This window comes from Mustela nivalis (genome assembly GCF_964662115.1).
Source record: "Mustela nivalis genome assembly, chromosome: 7".
In the NCBI taxonomy this organism is placed as follows: Eukaryota; Metazoa; Chordata; class Mammalia; order Carnivora; family Mustelidae; genus Mustela; species Mustela nivalis.
The window spans coordinates 126574456-126599193 of NC_139026.1; the positions used below are offsets into that span (position 1 = coordinate 126574456).

Sequence of the window (24738 nt, forward strand, 5' to 3'; positions counted from 1 at the left end):
CATCCCCAACTAAAACTCTGCTTACTAGACAACTCCTTACCACCACCCCCTCCCCCTGCCAGTATCTGGTAACCACTCATAGTTTGTTTCTAATCTTTGAAATCATTTTGTAATTAGTTTATATAGAGAACTTGCGGAGATTTGGTTTATGTTTTCTAGGAACCTGCATACATATGTTTAGTTATGGGTTGCTGATGATAGCATAAGAATATTGAACATTACTTTAGGTTGTCAGGGAGGTATTCTAGGTACCTGATGTGCTTTAGAGAAGACTGAGAAATGCCCTTGGTGTGAGAGGGTGTTCCTGAAACCATACCCATGTGATGTGTATTTTCCTGAAACAGATTTGGGTAGGGTAGGTTGAAATAGAGGGAAGTTATAGATTGGAATGCATTCATAAAGTTATTTGTGTACTAGGCAACAGTGTAGATTTTTTTTTTTTAAAAAGGATTGCCATTTGGTTTTAATCTAATTTTATAAAATGTACAAATCCATTTAAGTAGGTGGATTTGGAGATTGTGGAGGCAACTTGAGGAAAAGCTTTTCTTTTTCTGTAAGCTTTGGTATTTTTATCAAAATGATTTGTAACTATCAGTATATTGTGGAATTATTTAGTGCATAAATAAAATAATTTCTGTCAAGCCTTTCTTACTCTGACCCTCCAGATTGTTTGGCCTTTTCTTCTTCTTCTTCTTTTTTTTGTAAGCATCGTCTATTTTAGAGTTGTAGTTTGGAAAATATTCTCAAGTTTTAAAGGGAAGAAAAGGAGCCATTATTGTGAAATTTTATTTAGTCAGAACTGTGACCCAGAAACATGGCTTCCAGTGTTTTGAAAAACGTTCCTTTAATTCTTTCTCTTTTAAAAGTTTTATTGTTCTGTTCTTTAAACCATATGCACATATGTGTGAGTGTATTTATATTTGTTGATTTCAGGAAATACTTATGCTTATATAAAATATGTACTTTTTGATTTAAATATAGATTTATATTTATATGGCTCAAAAATTAAAACAGCTTGAAAAGATGAACATGGACAATTCTAACTCCTATCCCTGTTTTTCTGTCCCATCCTCTATAGATAACTGCTTTTGTTCCTTTTGTATCTTTGCATTGTTTCTTGACAGAAATATGAATTTATTTTCCATTCATATATAATAAGTATATTATATATACACGGTAATTAGTTAATTCATTAATATGTCCTGATGGCCTTAGAAATACATTTCTTTTAATGTCTGTTAGCAGTGCACTGGTCATTAAATTGACAAGTTTAGAAATAATTTTCTAGCTTAACATGAGTTTTGATTAGTAGCATGTAGAATATTACCACACTTAAATAATAATTATTAACTAAAATCATTTACTTAATAACTACAAATAACTATATCAGTCTCAGGAAACTTAGTAGATGTGGTTACTATTTGCTTTATATAGGTTAGAGATTTTTTTCTGAGCCTGAAATGTTTGAATATGCTGGACTTGAAACTGTAAAGAACATTCTGAAAATTTTTTCTGACTTCCTAGGATATTCACATGACTTTTACTGTGCAATTCCAGTGTATGAGTAAGTACTGAAAAATGCCTAGCCAATGAGGTCATATGATGGACTGAAAAGTCTGTTTGTTTAGAATCAAGAGAACTTTGAAAATGATGCTAACAGTTTTCTTTAACATGTCTTCACATAATGAATAGCTTTTGTTTGTTAGTTTTAATTGATTTGCTTATATTCTCATGTGAAAAATAAATGTGAGGGTAGGTGTTGATTATCCACAATAACAAGCTAAAATTAAAGGTCTCTAATTGACATCTAGATTAATTTGTGCTATTATTTTATAGCTGAACTGTCTTTGCTTAGCTTTGGACAGAGATATAGTTGACCGAATGTGGAAAACGCGATACAACTTTTTTCTTTACTTGTTTAAGGGATCTATTTAGATTAGATTATTAGATTTATTAGATTATTAGATTTATTCCTGTAGAACTAGAAGAACTAATGGTAGTCATTTTGTCAAAAATACAAATATAAACCTTTGGAAAAGAGTTGGCTAAAAATGCTTTTCATTTTATCTGTCTTGTCTTGAACTTGGGCTGTAACTATTTCTGTTTTTCAACTGGAGTTTAAAAGAATATTTCCAGATTTTTTTTTAAAAGGAAAAGTAGTCTTTTACTCAGCCATCTTCAGTCAGGTAGAGAAACACATCTCTTCCAATTGTAATTGTATCTTCAACTTATAGGCCTTAATTTTTAAAGTGTTTCAAGTGCTCTTTAAAAAATAATAGCCAACATTTATTGATGGTTTATTATTTTCCAGGTCTTGTTTAAGGTCCTTAGAAACATTATATTTATAATATCATAGCAGCTCTAGGTAGTATAGGTTTTTCCAGTTTACAAATGGAATCTCATTCATATTTAGGTTTAAATATAATTTAAATTTAGGGAAATCCCAACAGGAGTAAAATTAAAGGATTTTTTGTAAAGTGTGATTTTGATCTTCATGTCTCTTTAACTTTTTACATTGTGGACTTATTTTTAGTTTCATTCTCTCTGCATCATTCATTTTTTCTTTTTTCTTTTTTTAAAAGATTTTATTTATCTATTTGACAGAGAGAGACAAAGAAAGAGAGGGAACACAAGCAGGGGGAATGGGAGAGGGAAAAGCAGGCTTCCTGCTGAGCAGGGAGCCCCATGTGGGGCTCATTTCCAGGACCCTGGGATTATGACCTGAGCTGAAGGCAGATGCTTAAGGACTGAGCCATCAGGCATCCCAGTCATTTTTTCTTTTAGTTGACAAAACAGTACTGGCTGGATATCATGTTCTGTATATGCAGTGGGAAGTAAGACAACAAAGCCTTTGACATCAGCTGTGGTGACAGTCTACTAGAAGTAGAAATAAACAAGTAGATAACAGGCTAAGACGATAGTGATCAGAGTGCTTTAGTGGAGAATAGAAGGGGAGACCTACTTAGATGTTGTAGGGAAGGACTAGTTTGAAGGGATAACTTTTATGATTTTAAAGTTGAGAAGAACCTAAGAGCTGAAAGCAGGTCCGGGGCAGAGGAAATAACATCTACACAAATCCTGCAAGAGAGACAATGCTTGGTGCTGGGATCTTCAAAGATGCAGAGTAGCTGGAACACAGGTGAGTTGCTCTAAATGAGCATCGAGTATAAGAGAGTGAGTGAGTTAGAAAAGTAGAAGTGGTAGTTGGAATGCTTGAAATTGAGGTTATAGAGGGTTTTCACTTACTGGTAATGGCATGGTTTAGGATGTGGCCATGACAGTTAATAAAGTGGGATAGCAGTTGTGAAGCCAAGATGTTAGGAACATCACTTATATAATAATAAATTAATATTTCTGAGAATTAAGACAAGAGTAATGTTGGAGAGGGTGAAAGTGAGCAAGGAGTTAAAATCATTGAGGGATGAAGGGGTAATTGAAGTGTTTCTTGTTTTTTTTTTGTTTTTATTGTTATTTTGTTTTTTTAGAGAGAGAAAAAGAGGGAGAGGCAGAGGGAGAAGGAGAGAGATAATCTCAATCCATGCCTAGCGTGGAGCCCAACATGGAGCCTGATTCAACAACCTGATGATAATGACTGAGCCCAAATCAAGAGTTGGACACTTAACTGCCTGAGCTACCTAGGCACCCCACTTAAGGTTTTTTAAATAAATGCAGTAAGAAGATAGTCTGGCTTGATGGTAATTGGATTGTTTTAAGGAAGAGGATGAGAGAATGATTTGAAAGTAGTAAAGGGGGCAAAGAAGACCCATATCTTGTACCTACCTGTAGAGTGGGAGTAGATCCTCCCTGGAAGATGGTGGAGAGCCAGATTTCTGTAGCACCCAAGAATTGTGGATTGGGGCTTTTGTTGACAGTGGACTATGAATTCTACACAGTGGGGAGGTTTCAAAAGGTGAAAAGTAATGCATATGTAGAGCTCATTAATGGTGGATAGTCTGGAGCTTTTCATAGGAACTGGTATAAATAGAAATAATAGGCATGTGTTCTCAAATTCTCAATCTTTGTATAGTAGAGAAAGTTGGGTGCCCAAGACTTCCTTCTTACCTTTGCAGATGGAACCTTGGAAGTCTAGGAAGGAGTGGTTGGGGCTCTCTTTTGACCCTGTGCATACAGGTGAAGGGGCTCCTCTTTGTTTTTGTTTTTGTTTTTTGTTTGTTTGTTGGTCGGTTGGTTGGTTGGTTGATTTTCTAAAGATTTATTTATTTGAGAGAGAGATAGCATATGCAGGGTGAAAGGGGGGTGGCAAGGAAGGGCAGAGGAAGAGAGAATCTTAAGCAGATTCTGTGCTTAGAGCAGAGCTGGACTCAGGCCACAGCCCTGAGATCACAACTTGAGCCAAAACCAGGAGTCGACCCCTTAACTCACTGCACCACCCAGGTGTCCCAGTCTTTGTTATTGTTGTTGTTTTTTTGAAGTGTTTATTTTAATTCCAGTTAGTTAACGTACAGGGTTGTATTTATTTCAGGTGTGCAGTATAATAATTCAGCACTTCCATACATCACCCTGGGCTCATCATTGGGTAGTCTTTCATTGAATCAAAGGCTCTTACCTTCGCAAGATTAAACATCATTTTCTATGTTTAAGAGATTTTTGTTTCCTTTTCTGTGAACTGTATGTATCCTTTCATTTCTTGTAGTCCTTGATATATTAGGGACATACTTGTCTATAATTTCAGTTTGTGTGTATGTGTGTGTGTGTATTACATTATTTTTTTTTTACTTTGTTGTTTTTCATTTAGGAGTTTTTAATTTTTATACAGGTAAATTCATCAGTCTTTTCTTATTTTGAATGGTACAGAACTTACACTCTTCAAGGGTTTAGTGGGATTAACTCATTTTCTCTTTATGGTTTCATTTTTTTGTTTCATAATTAGTAGACTTTGAAATACAGTTTTAGATTTATAGAAAAATTGAGCGGACAGTGTAAAGAATTCTAGTACCCACCCTACTGCTCACATACTGCTATTATTAACATCTTATATTGTGTGGTACATGTGTTAATAAGTAATGAACCAATATATTGATACACTATTATTAACAGAAACCCATTGTTCCCATTAAAACGTATTTTGTACTATACAGTTTTATGGATTTTGACAAGCCTTTAATGATAAGTATCTATCATTATAGTATCACAGAGAAGAGCTTCACCATTTAAAAAATGTTCTTTGCTCCACATACTCATTCTTCTCCTCCCTCTCTTTTAACCTCTGACAACCATTGTTTGTTTTTTATTGCTTCTTTAATGTTGCTTTTATCAAAATGTTGTATAATTAAGATCCTATATATAGCCTTTTCAGATTGTCTTCGCTTAACACAGAATGCCTTTTACTTAGCAAAATGCCTTTAAGCTTCATCTGTGTCCTTTCATGGCTTGATACCTTGTTTCTTTTTATTTCTGAATAATATTCCAGTATATAGATGTATTATAGTTTGTTTGTTCATCCACCTATTGAAGGACATCTAGATTCCGGTCAGGTTTTGGTAACTGTGAGTAGAGCTGCTATGAAATACATTTCGTGTATAGGTTTTGCGTGTGTGGACTTAGGCTTTCAACTCATTTGGGTAAATACCTAGGAACATGTTTGCTGGATCATTTGGAAGACTATGGTTAGCTTTGTGAGAAATTGCCAAACTGTTTCCCAATGTCTGTGTACCTGTGGTTACATTTTTTACATTTAAATCTTTGCTCTATTTGGAATATCCTCTTATATAGTATGAGGCGTGGCTCTAACTTTATTCTTTTCTGTCTTGCTACCCAAAATTCCAGTGACATTTATGGAGTAATCCATCTTTTTCTTTTGATTTGAAATACTGCCTTTATATATTACACTCCTGTATGTATTACCCTATGTATTTTTTGAACTTTATTTTTGGTCCCGTTTGTATGTGTATATACATGTGCTGCTTCTGCATGATTTCAGAGTTTTTGTGAATACTCCTTTCCCTTTCTACTATCCCCAGATGAACATTAGGATTGACTTGCCTAGTCTAAAAACAACGATTTCTGTTTAAATTGGCTTAGTTTTGGGGGTACCGAGGTGGCTCAGTGGGTTAAAGCCTCTGCCTTCTGCTCAAGTCATTATCTCAGGGTCCTGGGATTGAGCCCCACCTTGGGCTCTCTGCTCAGCAGGGAGCTTGCCTCTCCCTCTCTCTCTGCCTGCCTCTTTGCCTATTTGTGATCTCTGTCAAATAAATAAATAAAATCTTTTTTTTTTTTAAAGATTTTATTTATTTATTTGACAGAGAGAAATCACAAGTAGACGGAGAGGCAGGCAGAGAGAGAGAGAGGAGGAAGCAGGCTCCCTGCTGAGCAGAGAGCCCGAAATAAATAAAATCTTAAAAAAAATAAATTGGCTTAGTTTTAAATGAATAAATTGTTTTTATGATATAAAATCTTCCTATCCAAGAACATAGCTTATCTTTGTATCTTTTAGTATGATTGAATTTTTTCTCTTAGAAGTCTTGAATATTTTTAGTAAAGTTTCTTACGAGGTATTTTTTCCTTTTTCCCACATTTAAGTGAAGTCTTTCTTTAACTGGTTGTTTGATAGTAATTTTCTTTTTTCATCAGTGGACTGTACTATAACATCTGTGTATTCCTGAAGGGGGAAATTGAGAAGATGAGTTGGGAGACAGTGGGATTAGTAGTTAGGGTAGGATTGTGATTCAGTCTCGTTTTTCATCTGTACTTGGCCCTAGACAGTGATTTTACTTTTGTATTTTATTATAATTTTAAAAACACAATATATTTTATAGCTAGGACCTATAGAGTCCTCGTGACTACAGAGATCCTTTCAAAGATAAGGAAATTAATGCTCGGAGATTTTAATGTGACTTTCCAAAAGTAGTAGCAGAGGTAAAGTGCAAATTTAGGTTTTTACGCTCAATCTTACGTTTTTGCCTCACTTTTCAGTGCTGCGTTCTTAAGTGCCTATAATGAACAATTATTTGAAAGTTAAAAATCATGAATCAAAACATGCCAATTTGATATTGAAGTTTTGAGTGATTCTTCTCTTTTCCATGCATAAATCACATTGTGTTGTGTTTGACAGATATATACCTTAGTGTTAACATAGTCTAGGAAACTCAAAATATCACTATATTGAATTTAAGTATGTAGTAACTGTTATTCATTCTTCCATCAATCCTCAGTGTTTAGTTTACCTGCTTTCCTGCTGAAGTCTTTTGGAATCATGAACTTGTTCTTTAAATGCCAAATAACATCATTTGTATACTTTATTCATGTACTGTAGTCACATATCATTTCATCTTAGGAGAAATACCTACTTTCTTACGTTTTTTTTCTGTTTTTCTTTAATATTTGCAATAGTTTAAGGAAAATGTCCTACTTATTTTTTTTGTCAGGTTCCATGAGGGGGATAATGAAGAAAGTGGTATCCTCATTTTGAAGTTATTTGATCTAAGATCATTGATTTAGTAGTAGATACAGTAGTTAGAATTCAAATTAACTGCCATTTTAGTGGTAATGATTTACCTAAGGATGTAAAAGCTTATCACAGTTTAACTTAATATTTTTATGATACAAAAATATTTTTCAAAGGAGAAATAGAGAAGTGAGACCTATTTGAAATGAAAGTTTTTAACAAAATTTTATAAAGCACAAGATGTCACAAATCTTGACTCTTTTATACTGCAGAATCATTTCATGTTTTTGGCTTTTTCCGTATGTATAAATGGAAAGATCTTTTCAGAGAGTCCCACTAGCTGGGAGACTAATGTTGAGCTTTTATCTGACATAACTATACAGCAACATACTTGAAAGTAGGTAGACATTTATGAATAACAATTTTGGATATTTACTTGAGGCTATTTAAGGAGATTTGAAATTTTATTATTTTTTGAAAAGAGAGTTGCAGGAATGCAAAATTAGTTTTACTTTTCTGTGATCTTTCTGACTATAGATTTGAGCTGCATCATATGCATGTTTATCTTACTGAATTTAACTGTATTCTTTGTAGCCCCCTCAAATGGTATTTTTACTAAAGACTTGTCCTAAAGACTTGTGTTTTCCTAAATGTTGTCTATTTAGTGAGATATCATTTAGTGAGTTATGTGCTATCTCACCATTTTAGTTTTCATTTCTCTTAGAGTATGAATATCTTACTGCACTAAGTGATTCACTCAGTGTATGCATTTTTTTTTAAACAACATGGCCTGTATGAAAGCTATTTTATTTTATATATTTTTTTATTTATTTGACAGAGTCAGCAAGAGAGGGAATACAAGCAGGGGGAGTGGGAGAAGCAGTCTTCCCGCCCAGCAGGGAGCCCGATGTGGGGCTCAGTTCCTGGACCCTGGGATCATAACCTGAGCCTAAGGCAGACACTTAACGACTGAGCCACCCAAGTGCCTGAAAGCCTTTTTCTTCGATGGGTGCTTAAAGTAACAGTTTTGGGGATGCCTGGGTGGCTCAGTTGGTTAAGCAGTTGCCTTCAGCTCAGGTCATGATCCCTGCATCCTGGGATCGAGTCCCACATTGGGCTCCTTGCTCCGCAGGGAGCCTACTTCTCCCTCTGACTCTGCCTGCCAGTCTGTCTGCCTGTGCTCACTCTCGCTCACTCTCTCTCTGACAAATAAATAAAATCTTAAAAAAAAAAATAACAGTTTTGGTTTAATAATTGAGGAAAAGTTGCCTATGTTGAGCTTATTTGAGAGATGATGCAGTATGTTTTCTAATAGGTAACTCCCTAATAAAGAGAAATTGATTAACTGCAATTTTTGCCACTGCCCAGACTTTGGAAACACACCCCAGGAAATTGTACTATTCCCTGATATTTTACAGTGGTGAGATTTGTGCTATGCTTATTTTTCACATGGTAAGTTTAGAGCAGCAAAGTTATTTTGTAGTTGGAAAACTGGGAAAGATGAAAAATAATTTCCCTTTCCCTGTTCTTGTCCCTGACCCTGGTCTTTTGTTTGCATATCTCAAGATAAAGAAAAGAGAGGATATGTCTTAAAATTTTTTTAAATACAAAAATGGAGTTTTGAGAAGGTTTTTAGAGAGACTACCCTTTACAGAGGTGGGTGATGGGACTCACTGGTAGATTTTTCCTAATGCACATGCAGATTTTGCCGTTAGCATGTGTTTTTACAAAATACTTAATTTTATTACCATCATCAGTCTCTTACATCCTGTGCTCTTCCCAGCATTAGATAATCTGAATTTTTCCCTTATTGTAATCCTGTTGTAATCCTTTTGTAAGACAAGATTTTATGAAAGCATGTACATTTTTCTCATAGAAAACTAACTCAGTGGAAGACATATAGGAGTTGGTAATAGAGTTTTGTAAGGAGGATTATTCACTTATTCTAAATACTAAGTATTGTACAACAGTGAAAAGTAGTGTTTTCCATATTTAGCTCAGCATCAGCTATGTTGAAGGCATTATTGTAGGCAACATTCACAATGAAAACGTTTTATCAGCTTTGTGCAGTGGCAGTATCGTAGCCAATGAGGTTTATCAGAGGCGCAGTTATTGCTAATTGAAAACGTTTTATGTGCAGGGAGTAGGGAGCCAAGGATGAACAATGTAGCCCTGGATCCTGTCTTCAGAAACCCTCAAGATGGGGAGATAAACAGTTAAGGCAATTTTATTAAAATTTTATTTAAAAGGAAAGATGAAAAGAAAACCCAATTTTAAATTATACAAGTTAATAGTGTTTGAACAGCTGTCAGCACACTTTGCTAGAGGTGATTCTAGTTATCTATTGCTACATAACCAGCCTATAACTTAGTGGCTTAAAGGAGCATTTATTATGATCTTCACGGTTCTTTCGGTTAACAGTCTGGTACTTCTTGCTTGGGGTCTCTCGTGAACTTGTAGTCACCTAATGGCTGGGACTGGAATATCTGAAGGCCTGATTGGGATGGATGCTCAATCTGGTTGGCAGCTGATGTCTGGCAGTCAGCTGGGCTCTCAGCAAGAGCTCTCAGTTGAAACATTTACCAAGGCCTATACACATGGCTTGAGTTTCTTACAGAACAGTAGCTGGGATCCTAGAGGGAGCATTCTAGGAAATGGAGGTTTATTCTACATGCTTTTTATGAACTGCTCATCTCGGAATACCACTTGTGCTACATTCTGTGGGTCAGGCAAGTCACTGGAGTCAGTCCACATTTAAGAGGAGGGTTATTAAACTTTACCTCTTGATGGGAAGTGGCAAGTTCACTTCGTAGAAGAGCATGTGGAAAGGGAGTTATTATTGTGGTTATCTTTGGAATATATAATATCCCACAGAGCCCTGCTCTCTAAGTATTGAATGAGAACTTTGACCTTGATAACAAAACAATGCATATATCATTGGAACAAAATAGCGAATTTTAGTAAACAAAATAGTAAATTCCAGTTTTGATACTTGAGATACACAGTCTTTAAGAGATTGAATGCCAAAATATGATGTAAGGATCCTCTGCTATTTTCATCTAACATGTGTTTATGACTTTTTGCCTAGAAAATTGTTATTCTGTGATGAGAGAGTTCTACCCATTTGTAGATATTTGTAAATAAGAACAGCTAACATGTGAATACTGTTTGGATAGTCATAAAGACTTAGTTTCATGGTGACCTTTCATGCTTTTGTTTTATGTGCATGATGTGGTAAAACTTAGCTTATGAAAATTCATAAAAGCCAAAGTGAAGATGATGGCATAACATTAGTTAAAGCATTATCAGCTGAGCTATTTGCTACCTGATAAATTTTTTTTTTCACAGCGTCATTGTAATTTACATGGAGACAGTAATTCAGTGTGACAGTTTTGGTGACCAAAGTGGATTGATCATAAGGGTTGGGATTCTTTGGCACTGATCTAAACATGAGGCACAATATGTAGAGGGATCTTGCTTTCTGGGTACTTTTCTAATAAGATGAATGAGCAAGAATGAAAAGTTTTATTAAGTTATTGTTAGATCAAAGGAGTGACTATTGATGAAACTCATTTAAAGACTATATCCTTTCCAGAATTGCCTTAAGAGCTTCAACTTCTGCAGACTTACTGAAAAAATTTTTGAATTGCAAAAGAAAGCACGGTAGCATGATAATTGTATCTGAAGGTTAAGGAGCGTTCATGCCTTAATTTTCATTTACCTTTGAGCATGAAGTAGCTTAATTTTAGTAGTTGTAACTTCACATGGAAACCAAATGACTGATAGTGGTATGATGGGAGACAAGTAGAGTAAAGAGGATTCAATAGAAAAGATGCCCCTCTTAAAGCTCAGCTTTCTTTGAGGCCCAAGGTACTTCATTAAGGTGTATTGGAACAGTATTTGTGAATGATGAAATTGACTTTGATGCTTTAGTTCATCAGACCTGATATATGTTAAGGCAACTCTGTACATTCCTGAAGAGTCTGTTTCTTGGCCAGTCAGTGATTTGAGAAAAAAAAATCATTAGAAGCCACAGCCACATGAAAGTACAGGTATCCTCTGTTCATGCCTCTTCACTCTTACTGAAGGACCTCCACTTGTACCTGTTTACCCTAACTAAAAGAAATTTGAAGGGAATCTTCACATTTACAGTGGCATTCAGTTTTTCCTTGAGCTATTTTAGAGATAGCATACACCTGGAGCAACAAGAGTAGCGCCGCCCAGCTCACCTTGGGGAGCTGCACTCAGATTCTCAGCATCAAGTTGCCATAACTTTGAACTGTGTCTGTGAGCATCTGCTTTATCTTGACTGACTTGGTGCATCCATTAGCAAGATGTATCCTAAGGTATCAGAAAAGCCCAAGGGAGGTTATGTTTGGGGTCTGGGAATGCTAAAAACATTTTCCTTATAAATTAATGCTCATTGCTTCTTCCCTTTAGGCCATTTAGGCTTATCCACGAGTCTATAAGAATGCTGTAGTCTTAGATACTTAGAGAATTATTTGCTGCCTCTTTTTTCTCGCCCCTTTTCTGAACTACCTGTCTCAGATATATGCATAAAAAGCTGATTTTTGTGAATGGACAGTGTTTTGGCCCTGTGACTAAACATATAGTTTGTCTTGGATAATCTCACTTTATGCCTCCTGTTTTTCAATTATGCCCAGTTAGCATTCTCAAAAAGGTACTTGTATAGTTGATAAATTATACAGTCTCTACAGTCAACTTGAATTCTTCATTGAAAGGATAATAGCCTTAGTATACTTAGTTTAAATTCACTGGTAAAAAGAAGCTGAGGTATGGGTACCACATAAGCTTGCTTGTACCAGAGCTAGGAAACATATTCAATACATATATGTATACATTCTGTTTACATGAATATTTTTGTATTTACTTTTATATTAACCATAGGTTTATATTTAAAAAAAATACAACTCTTGGGGCACCTGGGTGGCTCAGTGGGTTAAAGCCTCTGCCTTCGGCTCAGGTCAGGGTCTCACGGTCCCACGAGCCCCACATCGGGCTCCTTGCTCAGTGGGGAGCCTGCTTCTCCCTCTCCCTCTTTCTGCTTACTTGTAATCTCTCTCTGTCAAATAAATAAAATCTAAAAAAAAATGCAACTCTCCTTTTAAAAAATAGTATTTTAGCCATAATCTTTAATTAAATTGTAAGATTTAATAATCAAGTATGTATATATTATTTCACTTTTACTTTTGTGTTTTACTCACTATATTCCTCAGCACTTATAAGCATTCTAAGTAGTTTTTAATGACATTATTCTTTTTATGATGCGATAGCCAAGTTTATTTTGGTGCCAGAGGTATCATTGCCTTGGTTTTTAAAATTGGCTGTGGTAAAACATTTCAAGCTGTATAGAAATATATAAAATAAAAAGTAAAGGTTGCATTTCAGTGCTCTTTCCTCACATCCCTTTCCAAAAGTCTTCTGAGTTTGGAGTTCTTTCTTTAAAAAAATGAAAATGGGATTATAAAAAATATGTCAGAAATTTAGTTTAAGCAGCTATGAAGGATTACTTTTTGTTAGGTTCATTTACTGAGCTGAATCGTCTATGGATCATTATTTTTAATGGTTTTAATTTTAGCATTCACATAATCCCTTTAAGATTGCACCTGTACTGGCGCTTGGAATTAGAATTTTGTGTTTTTATGTGTTGGCATGGTTTTCACAACTGCGAAAATCAGCATGAGGTCACAGATTCTGGCTCCTAAAATAAGTCCCACTATAAAAAAGGCAAAATTTAAATAATAGTATTATAGTATATTAATTCTTCAGTTTAATAATATTGCTGTCAGATATTTTTTTTCTTTTAAATAGGCTCCATACCCAGTGTGGAGCCCAATGAGGGGCTTGAACTCATGACCTGGAGATCAAGACCTGAGCTGAGATCAAGAGTTGGAGGCTTAAATGACTGAGCCAGCCAGGTGACCCTCACCTGACCCTCAGATAATACTAAGATCATACAAAATCAATAGGAAAAGAGCTGAATGAGAAGAGATGAATGCTTTGCATGCAATAGGTAGCCAATAAATATAATTCAAAAGTTTTTTTTTTTTCTTTTTTCTCCATGCTGTTTAGGAGGAAATCTTCCAATAGTCAATGAAACATTCTTAGAAACAGAAATCCTTTTTTTTTTTAACTTTTCCCTATTAATAATGACTTTTTAAAGTCACAGCGTTTAGTAGTTGTATTCCAGTTCTTAAAGACATTTTTTAGGATAATTATTCTTACTGGCCAGTTTCTTCAGGGCCCATGGTAGTTCATATCAGTTGATAAGGGTTTTTCTTTCATGTATGTTTTCACTATCCATATCTAAAACTCACTCATCATCCCAAATAGAAACTGTGCATTAAATAATAACTTCCCATTTCCTCTTCTTCCTTGCCACTGGTGACTTTTACTTGTCAAGACTAACTTCCATGAATTTGCCCTTTTTTAGGGACCTCATATAAATGGAATCATACAATATTTATCCTTTTGATAATGTTTTATAATATTAAATAAAACAAATGCCATTTCAATCTGGTGAATTAATATTTTGAGGCTTTCTTCCTTTGTGTTGTATGAATAGCTCCCAGCTTCCATCGTCTTACTTCATTGCAAGGCAGTTCTATGGTCAGAATGTAGAGTATTGACTCAGCCACACCTGGATTTGAATCTTTTTTGTACCAGTTACTACCCACTTGGGTATCGTGGGCAAGGAATTGAACAACTGTAAGACTCCAGTTTATTGTGACTATTTTGAAAATTGGATGAGTTCCTTAAGTAAAATTTTGAGAACCTAAACACATAGATGTTCCAAAGGTTATAGTTACTTGCTATTACTATTACTGCTATTTTATAGCATCCCTATGAAACACATGTTTACATGTACGTGGCCTGGTATTAAAAAATAAGTCTGTTTTACTGAGAAGTGACTTCTTCCCAATATAATGCATTCCTTTTAAGTATACAGTTTGATAATTTGATGAGATTAGCAAATATATATGCTATATTATAAGCATTACTTCACTCACGGTAGAGAGCATTTAATCACTTCCAAAAATTCTGCTGTCCTAAGCAACTATTGATCTGCTTTTTGTTATTATAGATTAAATTTTCCTTTCTAAAATTTCAGAAATAAATTTGTGTAGTGTGTGATTTTGTATCATATAGAATATGTTTTGGAGCTAAGTCCAAGTTTTTATGTATATCACTACTTCTGTTTATTTCCGAGGGATAGTCCATTGTATGAATATATTAGAATTTTTTTCTATCCATTTACCCACTGAGAAACATTTGCATTATATCCAGTTTTTAGCTGTTATGAAGAGAGCCATTGTGAACATTCTTACACAGACTGCTTGATAGTGTGCTTTCGTTTACTTAAGTGAAATTACGTTTCTGTGATTTCATTTGATGTAAGAGTTATTTAAATTTGTTAGATTTGTGTTTAATTTTCACACATTTGGGTATTTCTTATAGTCATTTTGTTATTAATCTGTAGTTTAATTCTGTTGTGGTCAAAAAACATATCTTGTGTGATTTTTAAGTTTGTCACCATTTGTTTTATAGTCTAGAATGTGATCTATCTTGGTGAATTTTCTGTGCACTTGAAAATTATGTTTTCTACCATGTGTGAGTAGAATGTTCAAAAGGCCCAGATAGGTGGTAGTATTCAATTATTCTGTATTCATACTTCTTGTTTGTTTAACTTATGCTGTCACATAAGAAGAGTATGTTGAAGTTCTAGGAGACTAGACTTGTCAGTTTTTCCTTTCATTTCTGTATATGTATATGTATATGTATATGTATATATATATGTGTTTGTGTGTATGTTTCTTTTATATATTTTGAAGTTCTCTTACTTAAAATTATGTTTTTTTTAGAGAAGTAACCCTTTCTTAATTATGAAATGTCTCTTTTTATCTCTACTAGTCTTCCGTTTGAAATTGTTAAAGCCACTTGACCTTCTTTTATGTTGATATCTTTCCCTGTCTTGTTTCTTTTAATCTATCTGTATTTGTTTATTTTTTTATTTTTTACTTAAAAAATATTTTATGTATTAGTCAGGGAGAGAGGAAGAGAGAGAACAAGCAGGGGGAGCACCAGGCAGGGGGAAAAGCAGGCTCCCCACTGAGCAAGGAGCCCAATGAGGAACTTGATCCCAGGACTCTGGGATCATGACCTGAGCTGTAGGCAGATGCTTAACCAACTGAGCCACTCATCTGTTTGTAATTAAAATAGATTTTCTTGTAGATAGTTTATAGCTGGCATATACTTGGTTCTTGCTTTTTTATCCAATTTGATAGCCTCTGCCTGGTAATTGGAGTGCTTAGACTACATTTAATGTAATTATTGATATGGTTGGATTTAAAACTACCATTTTGCTAGGAGTTTTCAATATTTTTTATCTCTTCCCTTTTTTCTCCATTTTTCTTTTCAGTTACTTTTTTATGATTGTATTTTATCTCTGTTTTGGACAAATAACCTGTGGGTCTAAGAGGAAATCACAACAGCAACTAGAAAGTATTTTCAGTGAAATGAAAGTGAAAATAAAACATATCAGCACTTGTAGGATGTAGCTACAGCAATCCATAGAGGTAAATTTATATCATTAAATGCTTATATTAGTAGAAGAAATGTCTCAAGTTGGTGATCTAAGTTTTTATCTTAAGAAAAAAGAAGAACAAACTTGAAGCAAAAGAAAAGAAATGATGAAAATAAGAGCAGAGATTAATGAAATTGAAAAGAGAAAAAAACAATAGAGAAAATTCAAAAGTAGAACTGGTTCTTTGAAGAAAAATCAAGTGGAATTTATCCCAGGCATGCAAGCCTGGTTCACCAGTTGAAAATAAATCAGTATAATTCACTGTCTCATCAGACTAAAGAAAAAAACCCATATAATCATCTCAATAAATGTGGAAAGTTCCTTTGAAAAAATTCAGTGTACATTTGTAACAAAATCTTTCATTAATTTAAGAACTAAAGGTAATTTCCTCAACCTGTTAAAGAATATGTACAGAAAATTTTTGTACTTAGCATAACGGAACTTATTTGGTAGAATTCATTAGCGAAGCTGTCTGGGCTCAGAATTTTCTTTATTGTAACTCATTTTATGAGGCCTACAATAGGTCAGTACCAAAAACAAAAAAGGAAAACCACAGACCAGTTATGTACAAAGGTACAAAAATCCTCAACAACACTGTAATCACACCTAATAATATATAAAAAGGATAATGTATTATGACCAACTGTGGTTATGTAGAATTTGGAGAATTTCCAGTTTTCTTCATATTACTCATTTTTAGTATAATTTTATCATGGTCTAACAACATAGCTTGTATCATTTCAATTTTTTTTAAAAATTAAGTTTTTCTAAATGGTTCAAAATATGGTCTGTCTTGGTAAATATTCTGTATGCACTGGAGACAATATGTAGTCTGCTCTTGTAGAGTAGCATATTCTCACACCCATTTTTCTATTCAGTTGTTTTACCAATTTCTGAGTCAGGAATGAAATCTCCAACTAAATTGTGGATTTGAAGTTTTTATATGAAGTTTTATATGAAGTTTTGCTTCATATATTTTCGAGCTTTGTTTTTAGATAAGACTACACATCTTGGTCTGTTATGTCTCCTTGGAGAATTGATTCTTTTATCATTTTGTAATTTTCCTCTATATCCCTGGTAATATGGCTTCTCTGGAATTGCAGTTTGCCCGATACTAACATAACTACTCCAGCTTTCTTGTGGTTTATGTTTGCTTGGTATGTTTTTCTTTCCTCCATCCTTTCACTTTTAAGTAACATAGGTCCTTATATTTTATAACAGTTTCTTGTAGGGAGCATTTAGGTGGGTTCTGCTTTTTTTTTTTTTTTTTTTAAGGTTTTATTTGTTTGTGAGAGAGTGAGAGCTAGAGAGAGACAGAGCACACACAGAGGGAGAGAGAGAAGCAGACTCCCTGCTGAGCTGGGAACCTGACACAGGGATTGATCCCAGGACCCAGGATTTGTGACCTGAGCCGGAGCCAGACGCTTAACTGACTGAGCCACCCAGGTGCCCTGGGTCCTGCTTTTTTTAATCCATCAAGCAATCTGTCTTATTTGGTGTGTTGAGACCAGTTGCATTTAATATAACTGTTGATTTGGTTGGGTTAATATGTTAAAATTTGGGGTGCCTGGATGGCTCAGTGGGTTAAGGCCTCTGCCTTCAGCTCAGGTCATGATTCCAGGGTCCTGGGATCGAGCCCCACGTCGGGCTCTCTGCTCAGCAGGGAGCCTGCTTCCTCCTCTCTCTCTGCCTGCCTCTCTGCCTACTTGTGATCTCTCTCTGTCAAATAAATAAATAAAATCTTTAAAAGAATAAAATGTTAAAATTTGCCATTTTTCTAGATGATATATTTCTTCTGTTGAACTTTTATTATATATCAATTGAATATTTTTTGTGGATTTTTAAAATTTCCCATTTCTCTTTTAAAAATGTATTTAGTGATGGCTCTGTATTAAATTTTTTTATTCTTTTTTATCTCTGTACTTATTCGTGTACTTCAAGCATTCTTCAAGTTCACTGATCTTTTATTCTTATCTAATTAATTTTATCCACTTTTTAAAATATATATTTTTCATGTCTAGAAGTATTATCTTTTTTTAAGCTTTATCCTTTTTACACCATTTCTTTCCTCATTATGTTGATTTGATGTATATCCTTGAGTATACTTAGAATAGCTTCTGCAGAGCCTTTGATTGCTAATTCCATCATCTCTGTGATTTCTTCATTTTCAGTTGACTGAATTTTCCCTAGCTATGTTTTGTATTATTATATCTAGTAATTTTTTAAAAAAGATTATTTATTTATTTTACAGAGAGAGAGACAGCAAGAGAGGAACACAAGGAGGGGAAGTGGGAGAGGGAGAAGCAGGCTTCCTGCAGAGTAGGGAGCCCGATGAAGGGCTCGATCCCAGGATGCTGGGATCATGACCTGAGCCGAAGGCAGACGCTTAATGACTGAGCCACCCAGGTGCCCCTATATCTAGTAATTTTTGGCTGAATGCTTAGTGTTACAAATTTTATATTGAGTACCTCGTAATAACTCATAATTGCTTTTTGTATCATATCGTATCTAATAATTTTTGACTGAATGTGTAGTGTTATGAATTTTATATAGAGTGCCAGGTTTTATTGCTGTTAAAGAACATTGGACTTTATTCTCTCTGAACTTGTTACATTTGGCTCAATTCTCTGACTTGTTTTTAGGTTGCTATAGGATGGATTTAGAGTAGTCTTTTGGGATAGTTCAGTCTTAGTACCAAGGCCTAAACTCTGATATATCCACTGAAGGCTCTAGATATTTAACAAGGACTCTCCATTTTAATGGGAACTCTGATGACTGCGTGAGCTTTGGGAACTCTTCTGCATACAGCTCGCAGTCACTTTTTGTCCAGCTTTATGGAGGTTTTAATCTATGCATGTGTGGCTTTTTCCTCAGTAGACCTAAGTGGACTCCTATGCAAGTATCCAGAACCATTTCTTCATTTAGCTCCTTCTACTATGTTTTGCAAATTCTAGCTCTCTTGGCCTTCCTGAGTTCTGATTTCTTTCCCCTCAACTCAGTGAGACTACCATTCTCTTGGGATCACCATCTCTGCGCCAGGATCCAGAAACTGCCTTAGAAGTAAAAAGCCTGTACTGATATCTGAAAAGTACCTCTGAGTGGAAAGTTGAGGCAGATGTCTAGCTTATCTAATTGTATTCCTTCTTAGAGATCATTCAGCACTGTCTGTGGCCTAATGTCCCACCCAGTGACCTGAGTATATATTTTAAATATATTTTTCCATTTTTCTCATTGTTTATAATGGGAGTATAAGTCTGGTTCTAGTTATTCCGTCATGACTGGAAGTGGAAGTTCTGGTCTGTCATTTCATTTTCAGAACTTTTGTTTTTTAAATCCAGAATTAGTGTGAAACGCTTAATCTGTGTTTGCTAAGGAAGAGAGCCTGTTAATTTTATTTGAAAAAATTGAAGGAACTTGTTAGTGTACAGTTCAGTTGTGTCATTAATAAAAATTTAACTTCTCTACTGTAGTCTACCTTTTGTATAGTAGTCTATTGCTTATTAAGTTAAGGGGGGGAAAGCCTCGATGTACTACTAAATGATTGTTATATTTCTCATTTTTTAGACCCAAAGATTGTCTTCGGTCTGTTATGAGGAGGGTGAACCATAAAGATCCTCATGTTGCTATGCAAGCTCTGACTGTAAGTGATTTCATTTTAAGTTTTACCACAAAACTGTCTGCTAAAACTGAGCCCTTTTAACTTGTGATTTTATACTTTTAGCTTCTAGGAGCATGTGTATCAAACTGCGGCAAAATTTTTCATTTAGAAGTATGTTCAAGAGATTTTGCTAGTGAAGTAAGCAACGTATTAAACAAGGTAAGGACCATTATTTCCTGTAATGAATTAACAGCTTTCTTTGTGTATTTTATTGTTTGGTTGTTTACATTTTAAATCACAAAGGACTGGTTTGTGCTTTCTATTTTTTAAAATCCTTCGTAGGCTGTGTCTATCCAGGATGTAACTAAAGTAGATGTTTTGCTGAAGAGACTGTAAGTTTGTATACTTGGGAGAATTTTTTTTTTTAACCATTTAGAGTATATTTAACCTGTTTTCATCATCATTCCTTTCATCTTATAAGAAAATATATTTGTTTCTCTTTCTGATTAAATACTGGTCTATTTTAGGTACAGTTTTTGTAACCATTTGTGTAGATGTGGAGGTATTTTCTTTATGTAGAACTGTTCAGAAATACTGCCGAAATATGACACTGTTTTCATTGTGACATGAGTAAGACCACTACCTGACCATGACAGGATTTTAATGCTGCTTTTTATTTAACTGGATGTAGAATAAGGAATACAATTATGGAATTCAAGGAATTTAAAAAATTTAAGTTACTAAGTAACATGTGAGGTTTCCTAGTAAAAATTTGTGCATTCTGAAGGTAATTATTTCTGACTCTTAGGAGGAGTGAGGATGGGATAGTATATAATCAAGAACAAATTTAAGATGTCAAAAGGGAAAATGTCTCATGTTTTTGGGAAAAAAGATTATTTCCAGGTTTTAGTAGAAAACAGTACAGAAATAAGATAAAAATTTATTTACGTAATTCTTTACAGAGTTTCTGTACTTTCTTGTCAAGCATGAATATGTGTTCTTTCCCTGTTTTGCTTTATTCAGTTGCATTTAGGTATTTTCTACTAACTAATAATCACTTTTTAAATGTCCTGAATATCTGTCAAAATTTATGACTGTTTATGAAGAGATTTTAGTATACATTTAATATGTTTTCTTTAATTTAATTGAAGATGAGATATTCAAACTTGTATTTAGTAGCATGAACAACTATTTTTTTTTGTTTTTTTTTTTGTTTTGTTTTGTTTTAAAGATTTTTATTTATTTATCAGAGAGAGGGGGAGAGAGCGAGCACAGGCAGACAGAATGGCAGGCAGAGGCAGAGGGAGAAGCAGGCTCCCTGCGGAGCAAGGAGCCCGATGTGGGACTCCATCCCAGGACGCTGGGATCATGACCTGAGCCGAAGGCAGCTGCTCAACCAACTGAGCCACCCAGGCGTCCCTGAACAACTATTTTAAAAAGCTAACAGCTATATAGAAGAGAAAGACTTCTTTATTTTCCCAAGGTTTTACAGTGAACCTAGTGGTTTTATACTTGAGGGGGAGATACTATTTTGAAGGAATGAAGTTTCTAAAAATACATACAGTGGACCTCAAACCAGACCTTAGATAATTAACTTGGAAAAAATACACAGTCAATCATATTTTTAAAAGTCAGGAATTAGGAATAAAGGAACTGTATCATTTATTTTCTCTTTCTACCTTATTTTTTACTGATCTGCAAAATAGCCGAAACAAAACAGGCTACTCTTCTGTGTCTTCCTCATGTATAACGCCCACTTAGTTGCAAAATACTCTGAAAAGTTTGTCCCTCTGACCAAAATTAACATACTTGATCTGTTTTAATTTTATATGAGATATATGCTGGTATCATCTAATGCTTTTTCATAGTATGAAAAAAAATTTGATTATTTCTAGTAACCAAGTCTGCTTTCTTAAGGTATCATCTATAACTAGGGATAGTGTGTGATTCAAAAAAAATGTCTATAGCACTTTGTAATTTCTATATTTAGTATATCTGTGTTTTACCATTAGCCAAATTAGTACTTTTTCTTACTAATTTTTTTCTCTATTTTTCAGGGTCACCCTAAAGTCTGTGAAAAATTAAAGGCTCTTATGGTTGAATGGACAGATGAATTTAAGAATGATCCACAGCTTAGTCTAATATCAGCAATGATTAAGAACCTTAAGGAACAAGGAGTTACGTTTCCAGCTATTGGCTCTCAGGTATTTTGTAATGCCCTATGCATTGTGGCTACAATTTGTTTCTCTAAAGTAGCAACATTTATATGAAATTTTCTTTTTTCCTCCAAATCCGGGTAGGTTTTACTACTCCAAAGGAATTTTTGTTAATAATCTTGCATTCAGTGGTGCCAGAAAATACAGGAGAATATTAATGTGTTCCAACTTCCATTTTCCCACCGTTTCTGCTTCCTTATAAATTAGATTAGCATTTTTGCAATTTAAAAAATTTTTATGGTGTTTTTAATAATATAGACAAAATTGCTTTTTGATATCATGTAGTAAGACAGTCTTCTTAAATACTCTTAATGCTTTAATTTTATCTACAAAGAATGACAGCTTAAAAATCAGGATATCCTTAAAATTTAAGGATGAGTTTAAAAGTTCTTTTCAATATGAAATTTATGAATACTTGTATTAAAAATGAAAAAGAGTTAAGGTAATCAGTGAGAAGAGAGGCACACAAAGCATCTTCCCTTAATAAGAGCTGACAGAAATATGACTGAAAGGCTTAAATTGCCTTTCTGTCTCTCCTTCTCCCAATCTGTGTAATGGGATCAGTCTCTGATTTATGTCATAAAGAAAGAATGGAAGGGTCTCTCTTTTATTTATTTATTTTTTTCTATTCTGGGTAACCATCCTTTGGGATCTCCAGCTAATCTAGGATGCTTAAAATATATGGTAATTTACTATACTGACTTTCTCTACTGCATGGATTGGGGTACAATATGACAAGTGGTGTGAAAGCATGCGTAGAAAACTCACAAGCTGTGGAAGTCTCGAGTTCGCGGTTTTGACCACTTTAGGGAATTGTGAAGTGATTCATCCATACTTATCTAGATTTCTACCCAAAGTACTTTCAGTTTATCTGAATATTCTTGAGATATGAAGATCCAGAAATATGTCTGGGAGATGAAGGGAGCAAAGGATATTTTTCTATTTACTTGAAAAAAAAATTTGGCTTATGAATGGTTTTACAATGGTAAAGTATGTCTTTAAGACAAATCTGGCTTTTACTACTCAGAATATTTTCCAAAATCTTTATAATTAAGGAATAACTTTAAGCAGAAAAATCCAAGATATCTTAAAAGTTTAAGTTCTTTGACAATAGAGGCAGTGTTTACTTATCAAAGGTAGACTCATTATAGCAAACCAAAAGGTATAGTGAGATTGCAGTTTCTACCCCCTAAGAAGCTATTCTAGAACTTATTGCTTAAAATGTATTTTGTTGACCATCGTCATCATCACAGGGAATCTTGTTAGAAATGGAGCATCTCAGGTGTCACTCCAAACCTATGGATTCATTTTCTCTATTTTAGTAAGATCCCCAGATGATTCTGTGTGCATGTTGTAGTTTGGGAAGCACTGCTCTTGAGGACAGTTTCAGTGCAAGTGAAAAGTGCCTTTCAGTCCACAAAGGGACTGGTTCCAATTAGAGGAGGCAGAAGAACTAATGATCTCTGTGATGCGTAGCTTTGGTTAACCTAGAATCTCAGATAGTTGTGTGAACAACTTTAGGGATACTCTAATCTAGTCCCCTCATTTTACAGATGAGGAAACTGAGACCCAGAATGGTTAAGTGACTTCCCCAGGGCCACAGCTCATAGTTGACAGAGTTGGAACTAGAACGCAGGCCTCCTGACTCTCAGTCCAGTGTTCTTTCCACTACACGAGCCTGCCTTCCGTTTGATATAGAGGTTAGTGGATATGTGTCTGTTTGGACTAGGCTTCAAAGGACAAGAAGTGGAGTGAACACTGGCAAGAGCATTTATTTATCAACTGATACAGAAGTTAGATTATTCTCCTGTTCAAGAGGTTTACGACATACATCAGCACTAGTAAAGTTAAGAATTACTTTTTTTTTTTTTTGGCTGGATGTTATAAAATATATGAAAGCTAATTTGATTGTAGTTACTGTCTTCAGCCACAGGAAATATATAAAATGCATATAAAGTAAAATATGAGGTAGAATGGTGATTTTTTTTTAAAATGGTGTCTGATAGCTTATCGTTGAAAACCATGTTTATGAGGAACTTTATATGTAATGAAAAATGTATCATGTAGGATCATCTACACAAGTCCCTCTAGATCTTAAACTCAGTCACTTAGTCATTATTACATTTTAATCAGACTAGATTTTTGTCAGCATACTTAACAAAAGCCTCTGAAAATGTTTTTAAAGTACATTTTTTCATCCTAAATACAGAAGAAAATAATATAAAAGTCTTAAGAAAAGTCATACTTTAGGCAGCTGACTCATTTTGCTGCAGTTCTTGTAGCACTCACTAACTTTTGGCACAGAGATGTAAAAGTAATGCTAGCACTGTGACTGTGTTGACTGATTAATAACATAGGTATCATTGCTACACTTAGAACCGGATGATAGGAAGGCATTTTGAAAAGTGTGCATTTCAGGTATATAGGAGTTAATGTAGCTTATTTCTGCACATCCTTCTCCCTTTTTCTACTGAAGAATATTTGACATAAAATATTTTATTAGCTTTAGGTGTACAACATATAATGATTCATTGTTTATATACATTATGAAATGGTCACTTTAATAAGTCTAGCTACCATCTGCCACAATCCAGAGTTGTTAAAATATTACTGATTCTCTGTGCTGTACATTATGTCTCCCTCCCCCATCTTACTTATTTTATAACTGGAAGATTATATCTCTTAATCCCCTTTGCCTGTTTTGTCCATTGCCTTCACCTGCCTACTATTGTTTGGCAGTTATCAGTTTCTTTTCTGTATCTGAGTCTGTTTCTGTTTGTTTGTTTTTTAGATTCTATATAAATGTGAAATCATACCATGTGTTTTTCTCTATTTGACTTATTTCACTTAGCATTATATCCTTTAGGTCCATCCATGTTGTTGTAAATGGCAAGATTTTATTCTTCTATTATGG

General features: G+C 34.5%; 1 protein-coding gene across 8 annotated transcripts in view; it reads left to right on the top strand.

Moving 5' to 3' along the window:
• STAM (signal transducing adaptor molecule) overlaps positions 1-24738 on the top strand; it is a 109294-nt gene that overhangs the window by 43648 nt on the left and 40908 nt on the right. For 4 of the 8 annotated variants that reach the window (XM_082742032.1, XM_082742031.1, XM_082742038.1 and 1 more), the window contains 3 exons: positions 19575-19650; positions 19732-19827; positions 21666-21812. In XM_082742032.1, coding sequence (XP_082598158.1) covers positions 19575-19650; positions 19732-19827; positions 21666-21812 — 319 coding nt within the window. Of the gene's footprint in view, positions 1-1524; positions 1565-3016; positions 3140-19574; positions 19651-19731; positions 19828-21665; positions 21813-24738 lie in introns of all 8 variants that reach the window. The other 4 variants (XM_082742034.1, XM_082742037.1, XM_082742035.1 and 1 more) reach the window with 2 other exon arrangements.